The following is a 21,336-nucleotide window of genomic DNA, read 5'->3' as shown; positions in this document are numbered from 1 at the left end:
ATCTTGAAATCATACCTAACATAACTTCAAGTTTCATTGTTATAGATGACTAATTACTAAACTGCACTTCTAAATTATCCTAAATGGTTTATAATAACCATAAAGTTTTAAAACGAACTGCATTGGATTATTTGTAATAGCCAGAACCTGGAAACAACCTAGATGCCCTTCAATGGAAGAATGGATGAAGAAAGTGTGGAATATATACATATTAGAGTACTACTCAGTGGTAAAAAACAATGACATCTTGAATTTTGCAAGCAAATGGATGGAAATAGAAAACACTATCCTGAGTGAGGTAACCCAGACCCAAAAAGATGAACATGGGATGTACTCACTCATAATTGGTTTCTAGCCATAAAGGACATTGAGCCTATAATTCACGATCCTAGAGAAGCTAAATAAGGAGGTGAACCCAAAGAAAAACATATATTTGGGAAAAAATTGGGAACTTTGGGGTGGAGTGGGATGGGGGTAAAGGGAGATGGGGAGAGAAAAGCGAGAAGGGGAGGATGGGGAAAGCTTGGGGGAGTGGGATGGTTGGGATAAAGGAAGGGTGGATATGGGAGCAGGGAAGTACATATCTTAATTAAGGGAGCCATTTTAGGACTGGCAAGAGACTTGACTCTAGAGGGGTTCCCAGGTGCCCAGGGCGATGTCCCCAGCTAGTTCCTTGGGCAGCTGAGGAGAGGGAGCCTGAAATGGCCCTATCCTATAGTCATACTGATGAATATCTTGCATATCACCATAGAACCTTCATCTGGCAATTGATGGAGATAGAGACAGAGACCCACATTGGAGCATTGGGCTGAGCTCCCAAGGTCCAAATGAGGAGCAGAAGGAGGGAGAACATGAGCAAGGAAGTCAGGACCGCAAGGGGTGCACCCACCCACTGAGACGGTGTGGCTAATCTAATGGGAGCTCACCAAGGCCAGCTGGACTCAGACTGAAAAAGCACGGGATAAAACCAGACTCTCAGAACATGGTGGACAATGAGGGCTGCTGAGAAACCAATGACAATGGCAGGGGTTTTGATCCTACTGCATGTACTGGCTTCGTGGGAGCCTAGCCTGTTTGGATGCTCACCTTCCTAGACCTGGATGGAGGACCTTGGACTTCCCTCAGGGCAGGGAACCCTGACTGCTAGTACTGGAGAGGGAGAGGGAGGGGAGTGGGGAGAGGGGGAGGGAAATGGAAGGCGGGGAGGAGGCAGAAATTTTTAATAAAATAAAAAAATTTAAAAAAGAAAAAAATAAAATGAACTGCATTAAGTACAATGCCTTAAACAAGAGTAGAAGCATATATACAGTATGTTGTAACAAAAATAACCTGAAATTCGTATCAATATACAAAATCACTTAAATAATAGTAGAAACATATATAAAGTATGTTAAAACAAAAAAGCCTGAAATTTGCATCAATATACAAAATTCATACCAATATAAAATATTTGAGATTAATAGTTGCTTTTTAGTTTAAAACAGATTCAATAATCTGTCCTTTTATCCTATCATTACTAGCCCCCCTATTTCTTTTCAGAAAAAAATCCTTGAATCCAACCTCTTTGCTTAGTTTTTTTCCTTATCATGACCCATAACAATTTGCAAACAGCCCCCCTAAATGATGACAAACATCCATATCCCACTGAATGAACAAAACCCACCCAACCCACCTCTTGGGAATGTGGGCATCCTATTCTTAAAATTATTTCCTACTGTCTGGGGTAATGGTACCTGTAGGGACCCTGAGAAACTTGAGAGAATGGTCAAGTCCTGGGAAAACTAGCTGTAGTATTTGTTGTCCAGCCTCAAAGCTGCTGCCATGTAGAGACCAGTATATACGTCAATGGTCTTGCAGGTTTTCTTGGTTTAATTTTTTTTATATCTGTAGTAAAGACTTTCAGGATGTCTGCCTTGATCAAAACTGATCTCTATTCACTTTGAAGGACTCTATAAACTTTCATTTTCTGTGAAAACAAATGTAAAGCCTCTTCCCCCAATGCAATACATTTTCTGACTTCCATTTTAAAGTTAAGGCATGCCTAAAGTATCTAGGCTGGTTTAGTTCAGCAGTCCCTTTGACAGTCCTGTCTCTCAGAAGCTGCTGTGTGCAGCGTCAAAACATTGCAGTCAACACAACACCATTCAGGATCCAGACTCCCGGTGAGTTTCTCATCTTTACATGGCTTATTCTTTTATATTCCTTTACTCTCTCTTTAAAGACTTTATTATTTATAAACTATTTTTTTCTATGACTGTCTATACCCATTTTTATGCACATTTTTAAACACACTGCAACCTGTTTAGAGGATTTTTCCATCTGGATCCGTCTTTATTGCATGTCTCTAGACTTTTCTGACCGCATGAACCAAACCTCAAACTGCTAAGCAGCTTTGCTGTGATGGGTGGCTCTGCCCTGCTCAGGTCCACGAAAGCCAAGCTTTATGGCTGAGAGCCTGACCAAGAGCTGCATTCAACTGGGAGCTGAGTCTAACCGGGAACTGCATTTAACAGCCCCGGCTCTGGGAGGTTGGTGCCTACACTGTGACAAGCATTTTTTACTTAGCTTGCTGTTCCTACTCAGAATACTCAGACACTGCACAACAGAGCCACGTACAGGAACCGTGTCCAGTTTGTTTCTTTATCTCTTAGCTTCCTTAGTCCTATGTGGACTAAGGAACAAAGGTAACATAATTCTTTTGGCCACCAACCAGCTCCTGGATCACGATATGGATACTTCTTATTAGTTATGAACGTTCAGCCTTATCTTATGCTTGTCCCACTAGCTCTTATAACTTATTTTAACCTGTTTATCTTCACTTAGGCTTTGCTTGGGGCTTTTTACCTTTCTTTCATTCTGTTTGTTTCACTTGTCCATGTCTGTCTGTCTGACAGCCAACTGGCCCCAGGTGTCTCCCTCATTCTCTCTTCTCTTTTTCTGCAGTCTAGATTCCTCCTCCTACTTATTCTCTCTGCCCGCCAGATCCACCTATCCCTTCACTGCCGAACTATTGGCTGTTCAGCTTTTATTAGACCAATCGGGTGCCTTAAGCAGGCAAGGTAAACAGCAACACATCTTTACATCATTAAACAAATGCAGCACAAACAAACGCAACACATCTTTACACAATTAAATAAAGTAATATCTGCAACATGCCTGTTTCTACTAGTGTGGCCCATTAAGCCTCATGTAAAGCACTCAACTGCTTTTCTAGTCTGAAGTCCCAAAGTCCATTTGCCTTCATTGAGCAGCCTGGTCAGGCTTGTCACAGCCGTACCCTGCTCCCTGGCACCAACTCCTGCCCTAGTCAGTGCTCTATGACCAAGGAAACCTTAATCAGTGTCTTGCTCAAAGTTTCAGAGGCTTAATCCATTACCATCGTGTCAGGAATGCAAGGTAGCACGGTGACACTGGGGAGTAGCTAAGAGCTAAGAGCTGCATCCTAGTCCACGGGCAGAGAGGGATGGGGCTGGCGTGAGAAACACCAGCAAGGCCACACCCACCAATCCTTTCAAACAGTTCCACTCCCGGGTGACTAAGCATTCAAACATATGAGCCTTGGAGAGCCATTCTTATTCAAACCACCACACCTAATGAGGTGACATGGCTCAGTGGTAGAGCACCTGCCTAGAGTCCCGCAGTGAGGGACTGGGAGCCCTGCCTAGCACTCACAAATCCTTGGGTTTGATTCCAAACATTGAAAGAAAAAGTATTTACTAATTAGCTAGGTTCAAGAATTTCAATCCTTAACAGCATCTCTATGGCTTCCTATGCATCCTGGAGGACACTGGAAAGAATTCGCTCACCAGAAAACTTAACACGGTATTAAATGACTGATACCCACTTCTCCCCTGAGAGTTCCCAGTCTAGCAGAGTGGAGAGGAAATCCTTCCCAAGCCTAGCACAGACCACTTCCCAATGGAGGTGGGGCCCCCAGTGGGACAGAAAGGCTGTAGGAAGTTAGCAAGTTCGGAGTTTGCATATGAAATGTTCCCACTGGCTCAAGCATTTGAACACAGGACACCTAGTTGGGGGCGCTGTTTTGTAGTGATGGGATCTTTTGGAGGTGGGGGGTCCAGACGGAGGAAATGGGTCATGGGGGGGGTCAGGTCTTGATGTTTAAAGTTCTGCTCCCAGATCCTCAGGAATATTCATTAGGGTTAAACCAGACAGCTTGTCAGCACCACCTGGTAACCATTGAAAACCCAGGACTGCCTGAGCCCTAGTGGCAGAGATTTTTGTTAAATGAGCCATGGGTGCAGCTTGAGCTGAAACCCTAGAGTGGAATAATAAGGTCATGTTGTTCCTCTTGCTAGGTAGGATGAGGTGGGCAACTGAGTGTTAGCTGAGATGGGAGAAGAGGACATCACGGGAGCTCTCTGAATGAAGACTTCTGGAAATGACATTGAAACTATGGCCTTGTGACCATGAGGAAGGCGAGCTGGTGTACCAAGGAAATGTATCTCAGATTAGAACCTTGGGAGGTGAAGGGAACTGGCTCCCTGATGGTGTCACTAAATTTAATCCCTGCTTTTTGTGTAGGACAACGCCATTTCTATTCTTGTTACTATTTATAGCCATGCAGAGTCTTACTGGGAAGCGGGTGAACTGTGCTGACAGGGGTTGCAAGCCTGGGGCTGACTTGAGCAAGAGGCAGCGATGGTCTGGGTGTATATTAGAAAGACTCCCTGGAACCAGGCTGGCCCCTGGTGGAGCAGAGACTAACGACAAGGAGGTAAGGTCTCTGTTGGAGTCAGAACTATGGCAGAGAAAAGAACCAGACATAGCCAGAAGTCAGTAAGACAAGGATGGGGGGTGCAGGAGTGAAAGGTTGGCATCTGGGGTCTGTTTCAGCATCTGGGTTGGTGGTGGGGCCATCTGAAAATAAAGAACAGGGACTGAAGACAGGAAGACGGTAAACTATTCTGCAAGGCCAAGGAGTGAAGGCATCTAGGAAAGAAATGAACTCAGAGGCATAGTCGAGGCCCGGGAGGCTCATGAAATTCTGGGCTCAGAAATGTAAGCCAGGACACTGCAGCATTTCAAGGTAAATTATTTGTAAACCGAGGGTATCTGTCAGAGAACTGCAGAGGGTGATGGGAAAATGAGTTCTAAACACAGAGTATTAGCTAGGGAACTGCTGTGTCTCATGGGAAACATAGGTTTGGGCCCAGAAGTAGCGTTCTGTGCGCGACAGAACTTCATGTAAAAAGACTATTAATTAGCCTGGTAACTGCAGAGGCTGGTGGAAAATGTGGTTCTGGACTCAGAATATTAGCCAGGGACCTGCAGAGTCCTATGATAAATGTAGTTCGTAGTCCAGCGTCTTGGCTAGGGCCCTGCAAAGTCTCCTGGGAAATGTAGTTTTGACTCCAGACTATTAGCTAGGAAGCCTCCTAGGAAAAGTAGTTAAGAGCCCGGGGAATTGCAAAGTCCTCTGAGAGATGTACTTTGGGGCTTACCCCACTGGCGAGAGACTTGCAGAGTCCCAAGGGCAATGTAGTTCTTCTATACCCAGATTCTCAACCAGGGGCTCCTGGGAAATGTAGTTCGAAGCTCGAGGACCAACTGTGCAGGAAAGCCGGTTCGCCTGCCCCCCAGGCCTGCTCACCTGCCTCCCTGTGCAAGCCGTGGCCGGCCAGGTTTGGGGAGCTGAGTGGCTCCACCCCTGACTGCATCCTGGAGAGGCGGGTCGGAGGAGGTCCAGGGAGATGGGGCGGCGTGTTCACACTGGACCACACACCCCAGCACTTTCCGTCGGCTCCTGCTTCTTGCTCTTTGAAACCACGTGGGACAAACACGGAACTGGAAGGCTGAGACCACAAGGACACGCGCGTTCCCCTAACCTCGGGGACTCGGTGTGCGCCCCAGTCTACTTCCTTCCCCGTCTCTCCCCGTCTTCTGGTCTCTCCACCCCTCCTGCCCCATCCCTGTCTTCGGTTTTCCCCCAACTTCTCTGCCTGCCTCCCTCCCAACCCCACGCCCCAGCTGTCCTCTACATTTCTCCCAGAAGACTCTCTCCTCTTCCCCTCCTCACTGGTCTCTCCCTCCATCTCCCCAGCCTTCTCCTTCAGCCTCCCCAACAGCTCCCTAGCCCCCCAGATTGCCCCCTCTTCATCCTTTGGAGTCTCTCCCCAACCCTGTCACCCTCTCTGAGCCTCTCTACTTCCCCTTCCCCTTCTCCCAGATTGAATCCTCAGTCTCTCTTCCATAGCTACTTCTGGCTCCATCCCCCTGCCGCCCCACCCCGCCCCTCTCTCATTCCCTGTCTGTGCCCACTTGCCCTCTGTTCATCCCCGACTAGGTACCTGGAGACAAACAGAGTTCTCTGGGGGGGGAGGGGGGAGGGAACGTTAGGCTGGGCCTGGTTACCATGGTGCCGCTAGAGGGGAAGCCGGGCTGGGGTTCATATTCCTGAATGTGGGAAAAGTGGAACTGAGGGCCAGGACCGGAGGCTTTATGCAGGCAGGTGCCCAGTTAGGCCGTCAGGGAAGTTTTGTCTCTGGCCCCCAGGCTCCCTCTTTGTATCTTGTATCACCCTCTTAACACCCCCCCCCCCCCACAGTTTGCCTCTCTAGCAGAAACCCTGAGGCTGGAATCCCTGCTCTCCCCTCCCAGGAGGTCTCTGTTGTGTTGTCTCTGCTGACTGCTTTCTGAGTGTACAGATCAATCCAGATTCTTTTTTTTTTTTTCAATCCAGATTCTGTAACCAAAGCTAGAGTCTCATTCTCTTTCTCTAAGTGGCGGTAGCCAGTGTGCCACCACCTTGCAGGTACAGAACTTGCTTGGAGCAAAGACAGGTGGAGGGGAAGACAGCCAGCTTTCCGGTGATTGGCTATGTCTGAAGGTCGCAATTCCCTGTTAGGAACTGAGAAACAAACTTCCGTCAGTCTAGCTGGTTTTGTTTGGGGAGGTGTTTTGATTCTGTCCGAGAGGGACTTTGGCAGCCGGTGAGAGCCCACGGTGGGTGAGAGACAGACAAATATGCCAGATAGGCAGACTTAGGTGAGGGGTTTAATGAGATGAAGGTATGGGGGGGGGGGAAGAGCTCTTCCACCGGCCCCTGTGGACAGGAGCTGTGGAAGTGGGGGATGCTAACAAGAGGTTTTTTTTTTTTTTTTTTTTTTTTTTTTTTTCAGGACAGGGCTCACCATGTATCACTGGAACTTACTATGTAGATCAGGCTGACCTCGAACTCACAGTCAGCCTGCTTCTGCCTCCTGAGTGCCAGGATTAAAGTCATGCCCCACTATGCCTGGCTGTTACTGGCAATTAAAAAAAAAAAGTCCATACTTCAGTGGTCTCAAACAATCTTCTGTGGCTATGAATTTCAGTGTTCTTTCAGAGAGAGAGGGAGGGAGGAAAGGAGGGAGGGAGGTTGGGAGGCATTGGCAGAGAAACCTGTTAAGTCTGGAGCGTAGCCCCCAGCCCCTGTCTTGGGAGTTGCATTAGTCTGGACTCCAAATCCCAGCATGCCAGGTCCTGACCCCTCCCTGGGGGGTCAGCACCACTCCCACAGGGTATTTGAGTGAGCTCCCAGAGGAGAAACACAAGGTTCCTGGTTTGCATAGGCTCCCTGCATAGGCTCTCTCCTCCCCCCCCCCACCCCACCATGCCTGAGAGTGCTGTACTTAATAAAACGATGGGCATTTTGATTTGGGTTGATCTGACCTAATTGGATTTCTTGCGTTGGCGGAGCTGCCCCCTTTTAGGATTTTTTTTTTCTTAACAAAACCCACAACCGGAGAATTTCAAAATAAGTATCATTAAGCTGCCTTCTTCAATCCCATCTCTGTAGGACAAGGAGCAGCACTGACTGCGGAAGCCCTCAGGGTGTAGGCGTGCACACTGACTGAGTGAATGAGTGCACTTCTGTGTCTCACAGTGCAGCCCAGCCCAGTGGACTGACCCTTCCTGGTCCTTGTGAGACCAAGCAGGTTGGCCTGGAATTCTGTGCGGCCTGGGTGACCCACTCTTTGTTGCTGTGATCAACACCATTACCAAGGCGACTTATACAAGAAAAGGTTTACTTGGCCTTAGAGTTGCAAAGGGATGAGAATCAATGGAGGCTGCAGGAACAGCAAGCTGAAAGCTCACATCATAACCACAAGCAGGACACAGAGCAAGCTGGGAATGGCTCCCTTTGAAGTCCCATAGTCTGCCCCGAGAGACACGCTTTTCAAACTGGGGATCAAGTGTTAAATGCCTTTTCCCTCGTCTCTCGCTAGTGACAAGGACTCAGTGGACGGCCTCTGTCCAGGCTCACTTTGACTGTCAACTCCACACAGCTGAGAGCTATCTGAGAGAAGCCTCCTCTGAGGAATCTCCTAGCGCAGCTTAGCCTGTAGGCACATCTGTTGGGACTTCCTGGATTGTTAATGGCTATTGCAGGACCCAGCTCACAGTGGGTAGGACCATTCCATAGACAGGTAGACCTGGAATTTATAAGAAAGATAGCCAAGGAGAGGCATGGGTAACAAGCAAGCTAGAAAGTAATTTTCCTCCATGGTTCCTGCCCTCAGGTTCCTGGCTTCCCTCAAGGACGGCTGTGCCCTGGAAGTGTGAGTCGAATAAGCCCTTCCCTCCCCTAAGCTGCGTTTGGTCCCAGCAACAGAAGAGTAGCTACAACTATCAATCCTCCAAACCATGTTGTCCTCCCTCTCTTTTTCTGTCTCTGTCTCTGTGGAACCCAGCCTAAGTTCTTAAATGAGTAAAATCAGATATACACATTTGTATTTTAATAAATAAAGCTCTCCTGAAGATCAGAGAGTAAAACAGCCACCCTGATCAGCCTTACAGACGAGGCAGTGGTGACACACACCTTTAACCCAGTAGCCACAGTAGTTTGGCTTAGAAACTAGGCAGGTAGTGGTGGATATTTTCAATCCCAGCCCTAGAGAGGAATATAAGAAGGGAGACAGGCTAACCATTTCAGACTGAGGTAGAGGTAAGAGGTAAGACTGTTTAACTTTTCTGACCTTCAGGTTGAACCCCAATATCTGTCTCTGGATTTCTATTAATCATGCTACATTTGACACCCAATATTTGGAGCATGAATCCACAAAAGAATTTGCCTGAGTGTAGGAGTTACTTCTGTTTGTGTATTGCTTTCATTGGTTAATGAATAAAGAACTGCCTTGGCCTAGTTGATAGGACAGAACTTAGGTAGGCAGAGAAAACAACTGAATGCTGGGAGGAAGAAGGGCAGAGTCAGAGAAGCCATGGATCCTCCACCTGAGATGGATGCTGGTTAGAATCTCCCGTAAGACTCTGCCACGTGGCGATACACAGATTAATGGAGATGGGTTAAACTAATAGGTAAGAGTCAGCCAATAACAAGTTAGAGCTAAGCCGGGCGGTGGTAGCGCATGCCTTTAATCCCAGCACTCGGGAGGCAGAGGCAGGCGGATCTCTGTGAGTTCGAGGCCAGCCTGGGCTACAAGAGGTAGTTCCAGGACAGGAACCAAAAAGCTACGGAGAAACCCTGTCTCAAAAGAAATTCAAAACAAAACAAAAACAAGTTAGAGCTAATGGCCAAGCAGTGATTTAATTAATACAATTTCTGTGTGGTTATTTCAGACTAAGCTAGCCTGGCAGCCTCACCTTGCAATACCTGAGGCTATTTCCCTGAGGATTTTTCTCATCTCCTTCCTCCCCCCAGCAGAGACCAGAGTTAGACCCAAACCTAGCCACCTGAGTTCCAGAGAAAAACTAGTACTCCCAGCTCCCATCTGCCCGGGCTTAGGCTCCTCTTCTGCCCTGCCCATTCACCCACCCACAGCTTCCCATGGCATCCACGGCTTGCTGCTGGCCCACACAGCACCCATACAGCCTCCTGTGCCCCCCCCACCATAGCTTTCTGTGACTCCTATGGTTCCTGCAGCTTGCTACCAAGCCTTCTTGCGCCTCCCATGCAGCTACCATGACTTACTGTGGCTCTGCAGCTTCCCTTGTCTCCCACAGCCCACCATGCCTGCTGCACAGCTGCTCTGATTGGCAGATCTTTAGCAAAAATCCCTTCAGTATGAGTTTTGAGTTCTGCTTAGAAAATTCCCAGGTTTGTGACTTCAGAACAACTAAGACCAGAGCTCCAAGGTCTCTGGATTGCTTTAGTAATGTAACTGTGACACCTACTGGCTCATATTGCTATTACACCTTAAAATTCTCATCTGAACCAGGATTTTAAAAGGGCTAAGTCATACGATAATGACTGATAATATCACCACCCAGGAATTTCTCTTTCTACTGTGGAGGGAATTTTAGCAGAGGGCTATGACCTACCTGGGATATATACATTCTTAGCCAGAGCTGCTATTAGTTTGATATGTCATAATACATTCTTAAAGAAATGGTTTGCTAACAGAGTCAAGAATGAGAAACTTGTAGAAATGATACAGACTTTACAGACTATAATGAGACGTTGGCCAGAAGGATTTATACCATTGAAAATGTTAATCGTAATCTGACAGGCAAAATTCACTCCATGTCAACGGGTTATGAAATCTTACAGAATGGTACTGAGAGAGTATCTGAAAGGAGTCACACTGTTGGAACTGACAATCAAACTCTGTTAAAAAGTTATGGCAGGCTAGCAGATAGAACATCAGTCCTTGAAGGCACTCTGCACGCCGTCCAAATAATCGCTAAAGATGAGAGGATACCATTAATGGAAAAATTTTAAAACTTGGGATCATATGTGCATGATGGGAACCAGAGATTAATTGGTTTGATAAAATCATAGGAAATATCCACAGGTCAAGAAATTCAGAAAAGACAATGATTCATAGATTTGAAACCATTAAAGAACTTGTCAGAACTGGCCAGGTGGTGGTGGTGCATGCCTTTAATCCCAGCACTCAGGAGGCAGAAACAGGCAGATCTCTGTGAGTTCGAGGCCAACTTGGTCTACAGGAGCTAGTACTAGGACAGGCTCCAAAGCAACAGAGAAACCCTGTCTCAAACAAACAAACAACAAAAAACAAAGAGATGGGTTGAATTCATATGGCCAGAAGGACAGAGAAGAAGGCTGAGGCCATATGTGGCAAATATAGCAGTGAATCTGTGGGGTCGTGATCTGCTGCAGCAATGGGATACCCAGATTAACATTCCTCCGGTCTCAGAAACAGACCATAAACCAATATATGTTTCTGGGAAGGATATTATAAGACACTACAAAAAAAAAGTCACCAACCATTCAGGCTGTACAAAAACACAGGCTAACAACTGGCAAACTCTCAGAGATTGCAATGACCCTACCTTTAAAATGGTTAACGAAGAAACCTATATGGGTTAAGCAATGGCCTTTAACAACAGAGAAACTGCAGACTTTAGAACAGCTGGTACAGGAGCAACTAGATGCTCAGCACATTGAAGAATCAACCAGCTCTTGGCATTCTCCTGTATTTGTTGTGAAAAAGAAATCTGGAAAATGGAGAACGGTAACAGATCTTAGAGCTGTTAATAAGATGATTTGGCCAATGGGCTCTCTACAGTCCGGCATTCCTTCGCCTTCTCTGTTGCCAAAAGATGGCCTCTTAAAGTTACTGATTTAAAAGATTGTTTCCCCCCTGTACCTTTACAAGAAAAAGACAGAGAAAATTTTGCCTTCATGGTTCCTACTTAAAATAATTCTCAGCCTGCTAAGAGATATCAACAAAGAATTCTCCTATAGAGAATGTTAAATAGCCCCACCCTGTGCCAATATTTTGTAACTTAGCCATTGGAAATGGTACATAAGCAATTTCCTGAATTTGAAGTTTACCATTACATGGACGACATTTTACTATCTGGTTCATATGTAAATACTTTAGAAAGAATGTTTGAAGAGGTAAAGAAACATTTTTCTTGTTGGGGATTATAAATTGTTCCAGAAAAAAAAATACAAAAAGGAGATCTTAGTAATTATTTAAGTTATAAAATAGGTTTGCCAAAAAAATTAGACCCCCTAAAGGTACAAATTAGGAGAGATCGATTACAAACTCTTAATGACTTCCAAAGATTGCTAGGTCACATTTCCCATCTCCAGCCGACTATTGGGATAGCTTCTAATATATTTAAACAAAATCTTAGATGGTGACAAGGCCTTAAATAGTCCCAGGAAATTATCAGCTGAAGCTGGCAGAGAACTGGCTTTGATTAAAGAGAAATTACAGAAAGCACATGTGGATCATGTGGATCTGAATCGTAACTACATTCTGGTCATGTTACCCTCCAAACATTCTCCTACAGGAATTTTAATGCAGAGGGAAGATATTATCTTAGAATGGATCTTTTTACCACATAAAGAATTAACTATTGAAAACTTACTTGGAAAAAGTCTCTGAGTTAGTTCTAAAAGGTAAATTAGGACTTTGTCAATTAGCAGGAATAGACCCAGCAGAGATTATAGTATCTTTTAATAATGATGAAATTGGCAAGTTATGGGAAGAAAGCAAACTCTGGCAGAAAGCTTGTAATGTTTTTTTGGGAGAGATTAAGAACAACGATCCAAAAGTGAGAGAATTCAATTTATAAAGAGAACTAATTGGATCCTTCCTCACACTGTACAGGACACACCAATAACCCAAGCCCCTATATTCTATACTGATAGAAGTAAATCAGAAGAGGCAGGTTGCAAATCAGAAAATTTAAGCAAAGTTGAACAGGAAAAGAGAGACTGTGGATTTATTCTCAGTCAAGAAAAATGAGGTTTGATCAAGGAAGACCCCCTGAAAAATCTCCAGTAGGAGTGGACGGCTCAGATGATCCAATGTTTTAGAGCACCTGTGCTGCAGTTTTCTCCGAGTTCTGCATCCAGACCAGTTTCAAGACTGCTGCTGAGATGTTCCAACCTCACAGAATACTCCAGTCAGAACTTAAGCATAATCCTAAATTTTCTTTGGGTCCCCATAAAATTACCAGCACCCACAATCAGCAGGATGAAGCTTAGAAAACTATGCCTGCATTCCCCAAAATAATGGATTATAGATGTTTGTCTTTGTTTAGTGTGTTGGTTACAAGTTGTTATGGATCATGGTCAGGAAAAAAGCTAAACAAAGGAGATTAGATTCAGGGATTTTGTTTTGAAAAGAAAAAGAGGGGATATGCTGTGGGATAATGTTTTTATACACTGTAAAGATTTGTCATTTGTATTCATTTATTAAATGCTGATTGGCTAGTAGCCAGGAAGAAAGTAGAGGTGGGGCAACCAGACTAGGAGAATTCTGGAAAGAGAAAATACAGAAAGTCAGTTGCAACCCAGGCACAGAGGAAGTAAGATAAGAATGCCTCACTGAGAAAAGATACCAAGCCACATGGCTAAATATAAATAAGAATTATTGGTTAACTTAAATTAAAGTGCTAGTTAGTAATAAGCCTGAGCCAGAGGCTAAACTGTTTATCATTAATATAAGCCTCTGTGTGTTTATTTGGGACTGAATGACTCTGGGACTGGGTGGGACAGAAACTTCTGTCTCCAGTGTGGTGGTTGATTTTTGGTTGTTGAATAGAATATGGATATTTGTCATTGTTTGAAGGGGATTGGTTACAAGTTGTTTTTGGTAATGGTCAGGAAAAATGCTAAACAAAGGAGATTAGTTTCAAGGTTCTTGTTTTGAAAATAAAAAAAAGTGGAATAGAGCTGGAGAGATGGCTCAGAGGTTAAGAGCATTGCCTGCTCTTCCAAAGGTCCTGAGTTCAATTCCCAGCAACCACATGGTGGCTCACAACCATCTGTAACAGGGTCTGGTGCCCTCTTCTGGCCTGCAGTCATACACACAGACAGAATATTGTATACAAAATAAATAAATATTAAAAAAGTGGAATATAGATATGATAGAATAAAAGGATAGATTATTGAATATACTCTGAAAAGAAAAAAGGAGGCTCTAGATATAAGATGAAAAGGTAGACTATTGAATCTACTTTTATAAAGTGACTACTATTTTAAATGTTTTACATATGATTATATATAAATTCTCTATATTGATACAAATTTGAGATTAATTTTGTTAGAACATGCTATACATACATTTCTACTCATTTAACAATGTAATTCAAATTTCTAGTTCTTGAAACTTATCGTTACCAACTGTTTAGAATAGTAAGGAAATACAGGTTAGTAATTAGTCACCTATTAAAACCAAACTTGTAGTCACATTATCTATGTTTTCACGATCAAACAAAGATATATTTTTAGATAGACAGGTCATCTTCAAACACTTCAGAGATCTACAGAATATGGCATTTAAGATGTTTTAATAACAGAGGCTCTTTTTATGACCACAAGGCATGTCTGCTCCTGGCAGCACCAATCTACCACAGAGAAAAATGGGTATCAAAGAAACTCCACATGGAGTTCACTTTCTTTGTGGCAAAAGTAAGTCACTGGGCAAGAAAATGCCCCTGCCTCAACTGCTGACAGTATTCTGTCCTAATTGGACAAGCAGGACACAAAGAGAGGAACTGCCAAACATTGTCAAGAAAAGGAGGGACAGCCCTTCAGAATATCCTGTCTCACAGAAAAGTCTGTCTGATATTCTAGGGCTTTAGGCTGAAGATGGATGCCCCAACATTACAGAGGAACTTTGGGCCACTGTCCAGGCAGCCAGCTGTTTCTGTCATTTCTCACATTTTTTATTTTTGGAAGTTGCTTGCTCACACTCTCTGCTTACTCAGTTAATATTATTTCCTTCTTGGGTCTCTGAGGGAGTTGAAGACTAGATATAGTTTTCCATGTTTATCTGACACAAAAAGCAAGTTATGATGGATAGTAAATTAGGTACAAGACTTTGGATTCACCAAGATAGGATAGATATGGAGTATTTTCTCTGAATTTGTCAAATGCAAATGGACTGGACATTGTTGATGTATTTATTTTCTATATAGATTGTATAAAGTCATTGTATTTATTGTATATAGTGTTTCTTATATTAGTTATAGCCTTTTTAATTTTATTCAAAGGGGAAATATAGTGATATTTCTTTTGTATTTTAATAAATAAAGATCGCTTGAAGATCAGAGAGTAAAACAGCCGCCTTGATCAGCCTTAGACCAGGCAGTGGTAACCCACACCTTTAATCCCCATAGCCACACTAGCATGCCAGAGAAACCAGGAGGTAGTGGTTCACACTTTTAATCCCAGCGTTAGAGGGGAATATAAGATGAGAAGGGACAACTCTCAGTCAGTCTCATTCTGAGGATTCCTGAAGGCCAGATCACCAATTTGGACTGAGGTAGAGGTAAGAGTCAGTGACTGGCTGTTTTGGTTTTCTGACCTTCAGGTTGAACCCCCAAAGATTTTTGGTAATCGTGCTACAGTTGTCCTTTCTGGCTTCCATTCACGGCTCTTATTTCCTGCCCAATCTTTCTGTAAGTCTTCTTCCAAATACCTTCCCCCTCCCTCTTTCCTGTCTTTTTTTTTTTTAATTAACTCTGCTGTGGGACAATGATCTTGTATCCTGTAAAGATTTATCAGTTGTATTATTTTAATAAAACACTGATTGGCCAGTAGCCAGGCAGGAAATGGAGGTGGGGCAACCAGAATAAGAGAATTCTGGGAAGAGGAAAGACTCAGTCTGCAGCAGTTGTATCCCAGACACAGAGTAAGCAAGATGAGAATGCCTCACTAATAAAAGGGACCAAGCCACGTGGCTAACACAAGAATTATGGATTAATGTAAGATGTAAGAAAGAGTTAATAAGAAGCCTGAGCTAGGGCTGGAGAGATGGCTCAGAGGTTAAGAGCACTGACTGCTCTTCCAGAGGTCCTGAGTTCAATTCCTAGCAACCATGTGGTGGCTTACAGCCATCTATAATGAGACCTGGCGCCCCCCTTCTGGTTTGCAGGCACACGTGGAAGGAATGCTATACACATAATATAATAAATAAATATTTATAAAAAAAAGAAGCCTGAGCTACTAGGCCAACCAGTTTATAATTAATGTAGACCTTTGTGTGTTTCTTTGGGACTGAACAACTGCGGGACAGGGTGGGACAGAAACTCCTGGAAACATAACCTATTGAGTTTAGTTAGAATTGCTTGTATGAGCATGGGTATAGTTATTTACTAGAGCACAATTTGCCAGTAGCTACACTACTGAAGAAAAATGGCTTCGCCTCAACCAATAACCATTGACCCAGAACCCCTCAGGTGAGGGAAGGGGTCCCATGAGCCTCTCCCACATCCATGCCTCCCACATTCAGCTCTTTCTGAATTTGAATCACCAAGCTTCACCCCAATTTTCTGCATCTTTGTCATTCTCTGTGTCCCTGCCTCTTTCTGTGTGTCCTGTAATCTCTACCTAATGCGTCTCTCCCTCTATCTTCCCCCTCTCCTCTCTCTTCATCTCTATTGCTCTGTGTCTCTGTTCCCTAGCTGACGCCTCTGCCAAGCTGCCAGCCACTTCTCTCTGCCACTCTTGCTACCTCTCTCAGGCCATCAGCAGCCCTTGGCCACCAGCCCAGAGCCCACATTCCTGCATCAGCATTTTCTCCAGTTCCACAAATGATGTCAGTACTGCAGCAAGGCTGGCTGCAGCCCTGTCTGGAGGGTTTCCTTTCCCATGGCTGCACTGGCTGCAGCCCTGTTTGGAGGGTTTCCTTTCCCACTTGCTTCTACACAAACCCTGGCAACTTGGCTGACCTCTTTCTGGGGTCAACTCTTGCTACTGAGCACTGGGAGAGAACATGGGCATCTATCTGTGGACAGGGCTGTGTGTGGATCTCTATGACTTCTCTCTGAATCCTAGGGCCTATCCTGGTCCACCTCAAGTACTGCTTTTTCAGGTGGTGTTGTGTGGCACCAGCAGGTAGGCAGAAATGGGTGGGAGAAGGGAATACCTCAGGAAGTTGTAGGAAGGAAAACAAAGGGGTTTGTGCAAATTTGTTCACTTGTTCACCCACTACCCCATCATTTACTCTTCCGATAGCCTCCATAAACCCATCATCCACCCCTCATTCCTCTCTCCAGTCTTCAATCATCCATCAGTCCTTCCCTCCACTGTCCTTCAGCCAGACACCCAAGTGCTATCCGTCTCTCCATTCCTCCATCTGTGTTAGCTACTTTTCTATTGCTGGGATAAAACACCATGGATAAAAGCAACTTACAGAAAAGTTTGTTTGGGCTTCTGATTCTGGAGGGGAAGTCCATAATGGCTGAGGAGACAGGATAGAAGGCAGTCAGAGCAGGAAGCCGAGAGGTCTCATCTTTAGCTACAAAGAGGAAGCAGAAAGAGGGAACTGGAAAGCCCACCTTGAGTGAGTAGCCTACTTCCTACAGCAAGACTCTATCTCCAAAAGATTCTGCAACACCACCAACCAGGACCAGGAGTTCAAATGTGTGACATTGTGGGGAACAGTTCTCAAGACCAGGATTTCAAACGCATGACATTGTGGGGGACAGTTCTCATTCATTCAAACCATCACACCATTCACCCACCCATTTCTTCTTTATTCACCTTCACGGCAGCTTGTTCATCCATTTGTTCAGTTTGGTGAGTATCTGTGATGTGCCAGGCACCGTCCCAGGCAGTGTGGACATCAGAGAATGAAAGAGCCGCGTGATACCATCCTCTCTGACTGGCCCAGCCCCTCTCCTCCGCCAAGTATTGTTCTGCTATGTGAAGTGCTGTGCACTTACTTGGGGTCTTGCTTTCGCTTCCATCATGGCGAGAGCAGCAGTCAGGTGGGCACAGCTCTGGAGGAGAGGCTGGGAACTCACATCTTATCCACAAGCTGCAGGCGGAGAGGGGAAGACTGAGTCTGATGTGGACCTTTGAAAGCTTAAAGCCCACCCTCAGTGACTTTCCTCATCCAACAAGGCAACAGCTACTCCAACGTGGCCACTTCCTAATCCTTTTCAAACAGTTTCACTAACTGGGGACCAAGAACTCAAACATATGAGCCCGGGGACTATTCTCATTCAAACCCCCGCAGCCTCCTCCCTCCATCTTTTCCTACTCTAAGCCCCACTGTTCCCCTGAGATCAGCTCGTGCATCCAGAAGCTTCCCTTGACATTCTTCTCAGCACTGGGTGCCATGGACTTTCCTGCGCAGCCCCAAGGTGGTCCTTGTCTGTGTCCTTAGTCAGTACTCTCAATGTCAGCTTTTTAATTTGAAAAAATATTTTCCTCATTGTATCTTCTCTGTGTGTGTACACACCCATGCCACGGCACACACGTGTAGATCAGAGGATAACTTGGGGATTGAGCATGATTAATAAAAACTCTGAGAGAGAAATTGGGGTTCAACCTGAAGACTCAAAAAGGAAAACAGTCAGCCACTGGCTCTTGCCTCGACCTCAGTCTGAAATGGTGATCCTGCCTCCCAGAATCTCAGAAGGAGACTGTCTGAGAGCTGTCTGGCCCCGTTTTATAATCCTCTCTGGGGCTGGGATTAAAGGTGTGCACCACTGGGATTAAAGCATGCGGCACCTGATTTCTATGGCAACTAGTGTGGCTACTGGGATTAAAGGAGTGTGTTACCATGATCTGGTCTGTGAGAGTGACCTCAGATCTTCAGGCAGTCTATTTATTAGAATACAATTGAAATGCCTCTCCAGGGGATGTCGGTTCTCTCCTTCCACCGCGTGAGCCCTGGGGATCAGACTCAGACCATCAGGCTTGGTGGCAAACCCCTTCACCCACTAGGCCGCCTTGTCTCCCTGGAAAGAACCGCTGCACTGTATTACTTCCTCTTCTGTGAATCAAGTAGGATGAAGACAGCCAGCTCACTCTGTTTCCTGGTTCCCGGGCTTCACACCCAAGGTCCTCTAACATCCTGGATGCAAATCAAGGTTCCAGCTGCAGGCCCAAAGTGACTTTCACATTAACTAGTGGCCGTCTGTGTGAGGTGAGTACTTGCCCTCTAGGGCCTCCATTTCCTCACCTGCCAGTGCCACTAAGGAATAAATGCACAAGTATAACCCCGCTCGTTCTGACAGCACTAACAGCTAACCGCGAAAGCATACCTCGGGCCCTCCCCTGAGAGTATACAGCTACTCTAGCACTGACCTACACCTTCTGTCCTCACTGGGCAGGCAGGACTCGAGATACTTTAGTCTTCAAAATAATGTTGTATTATCCGATTATTTAAATTATGATTATCAGGGCTGGACTGAAACCCTGTTAGCAAAGGGCTTAATGTGTTTCAAAATGAGTTTGAAGCCCAGCCCCTTACGTGAAAAGTCAGGGGTGGTGGCACCCTCCTTTAATCTCAGCTCTGGATGCCAGAAACACATGGATTCGTGGGACTCACAGGCCAGCTGGCTGGTCTAGCCTACTTGGTGAGTCCCTTTCCCCCGAAAAACAAAATAGATAGCACCCTGAAACCTGCACATGCATGTGTAGGCATTCACACACAGACACACACACACACGCATGCACACAGGCAAACATGTGAACCAATTATCATCATCTTGGGGGAAGGTTAGTGGCACAGGTCAGTATTTCTAGCACTCAGGATGCTGGGGCAAGAGGATTTCTAGTTCCTATCTAGTCTGGGTTCTATAGTAAATCTTGTGTCTAAAAAATAGTTTTAATTTAAAAATCCTCATCATTTACAAAGAGGGAAACTAAGGCAGTTAGAAATAAAGCCACCCCAGGTTGCGTCGTGTGCTGAACTTGCGTTTGAACAAGCGCATTTTCCTGAGTCGCACAGACGGCTAGTTCTTTCTGCAGCTGACGCGGCAGGCTGGAGCCGCCTCAGACTCACAGTGTTTCTCTGGAAATGTGTCATGCGGAGCTGGCAAGCCCATCTGTGTGCACATTTCTGAGTGTGTGTGTCACTGTCTGCGTCTCCCCACATATGCATTTCTCATGGACCCTGGTCAGACTGAGCTGCATGGTTGGGACTAACCGCTAAGGCCAGTCACACCTTTGGTGGGCAGACATCCCTGCAAGCTTCCTCGGACTGAGGGGAAGCTAGAAGCATAAGCGTGGGGCCCTGGATGGAGCCAGGAATCTTTCTGGAGGCTTCTGAGGATTGCAAAATGCATGCATAGGTTACAATGGGGGAGGGCAATCTAGTTAAAAGGGTCGCATTGAGCCCAAGGTTTCAGACATGCTAAGCAAACATTTTCCTCACCAGGCTATAGTTCAAGCTCCTCACGGGGAGATTCTACTAAACAAGGGTTCTACTGTTGAGCAGTGCCCCCAGTCCCTCACAGGACAGGATTCTAGGCAGATGCTCTAGCACTGAGCAATGCCCCAGTTCCTCCCTGGGGGATTCTAGGCAGGGGTTCTACTGCTGAGCTACACCCCCAGCCCTCTTTTCATTTTGACACAGGGTCTCACTAATCTACAGAGGCTGGCCTTGAACTGGCCTGAAACTTGCTATTTTCCCTCACCATCCAGAGTGACTGGGATGAGAGACCTCTGCCACCAGGCCTGGCAGCCATCAGTCTTGCCCTTGGAGGTTGTGTTGATTTTGTGTAACTGGTTGGAAGAAAAGGGAGGACAATAGCAATGGGTGAGACAGGGACCTCCAAGGCAACCCTCAGATGAGGACCCCGTCGGAGGGACTGGATCTCTACGGGCCTCAGTTGGTCTGTGAAACTGGAAAAATACGATTGCACTCATCCCTCTGCCAAAGTGAGGATGCCGCGAGCAGATGTCTTCAAAGCTCTGAACTGATATCATTAGCTGGTATTCATACGGCAAAACCCAATGCTTTCTGCCCTTAAGTAGTTGTTAGTACCTGCTTGGTGCCAGCGCTTGATGGACATGGGCTGGCTTCTGAAACTACGTCCCTAAGGAGTAATTTCATTGTATTTTGCTGGACATCAGGATTTGGGATGCTTCGAGTCTCAAGGGCTCCATGGCAGGATTCAAATCTAGTGCCTGTGGTTCTACCTCAAACCTGAGACCTCCTGTGGCCAGCTTTGAATTCCTTCCTGCTCAACTGCAAACCCTGAGGTCCGGCTCTCTGGAGAACAGAGTATTTGTGGCCTGGGACTTTCTGAGTCCTAGCCTTCTAGGTCCCTCAGGTGGCCTCGCACTGGGTGGAACTGTGCTGCCATTGTCCAGGGAGATGCACACTGTGGATACAGCAATTTTGACTTTTGGGTTGCTTGGGTTGAAGCAGGGGGAGGCCTGGGGGAGGAGCCGAGGAGCTACGACCGGTGTGGGGAGGAGCCAGGCTGGCACCGCGGCGGGCGGGCGGGTGCACGCGCTGGGCTGCAGCATCCGCGGCTCCGGTGAGTCCGCCCCTCCCCCTCCCCCTCCCCCGCCCTAGCCTCATCCCAAGGGGGAGGCCCCGAAGAGGTCGGTGCGTAGAGGGGCGCATCTGAAGCTGGGGAGCTGGAGTCTGTAGTGACAGCTCGAGGGAGGGGCACGTGGCCCTGGAAAAAGGGGGATCCTGA

The 21,336-nt window shown here is 45.9% G+C and overlaps 1 protein-coding gene across 2 annotated transcripts in view; it reads right to left on the bottom strand.

Annotated features, from left to right (window-relative positions):
• CUNH19orf81 (chromosome unknown C19orf81 homolog) overlaps positions 1-7,004 on the bottom strand; it is a 17,541-nt gene extending 10,537 nt beyond the window's left edge. The window contains exon 1 of one of the 2 annotated variants that reach the window (XM_050121423.1): positions 5,612-7,004. In XM_050121423.1, coding sequence (XP_049977380.1) covers positions 5,612-6,053 — 442 coding nt within the window. In that variant the 5' untranslated portion in view covers positions 6,054-7,004. The other variant, XM_050121425.1, reaches the window with a different exon arrangement.
• Positions 7,005-21,336: the final 14,332 nt, after the last annotated feature.

Source organism: Alexandromys fortis, unplaced genomic scaffold (assembly GCF_014885135.2).
Source record: "Alexandromys fortis isolate MF-2015 unplaced genomic scaffold, M_Fortis_MF-2015_v1.1 scaffold_161, whole genome shotgun sequence".
NCBI classification, from domain to species: Eukaryota; Metazoa; Chordata; class Mammalia; order Rodentia; family Cricetidae; genus Alexandromys; species Alexandromys fortis.
Note: the sequence above shows the minus strand (reverse complement) of the source record. Positions and strands in the feature narration are given on the sequence as shown.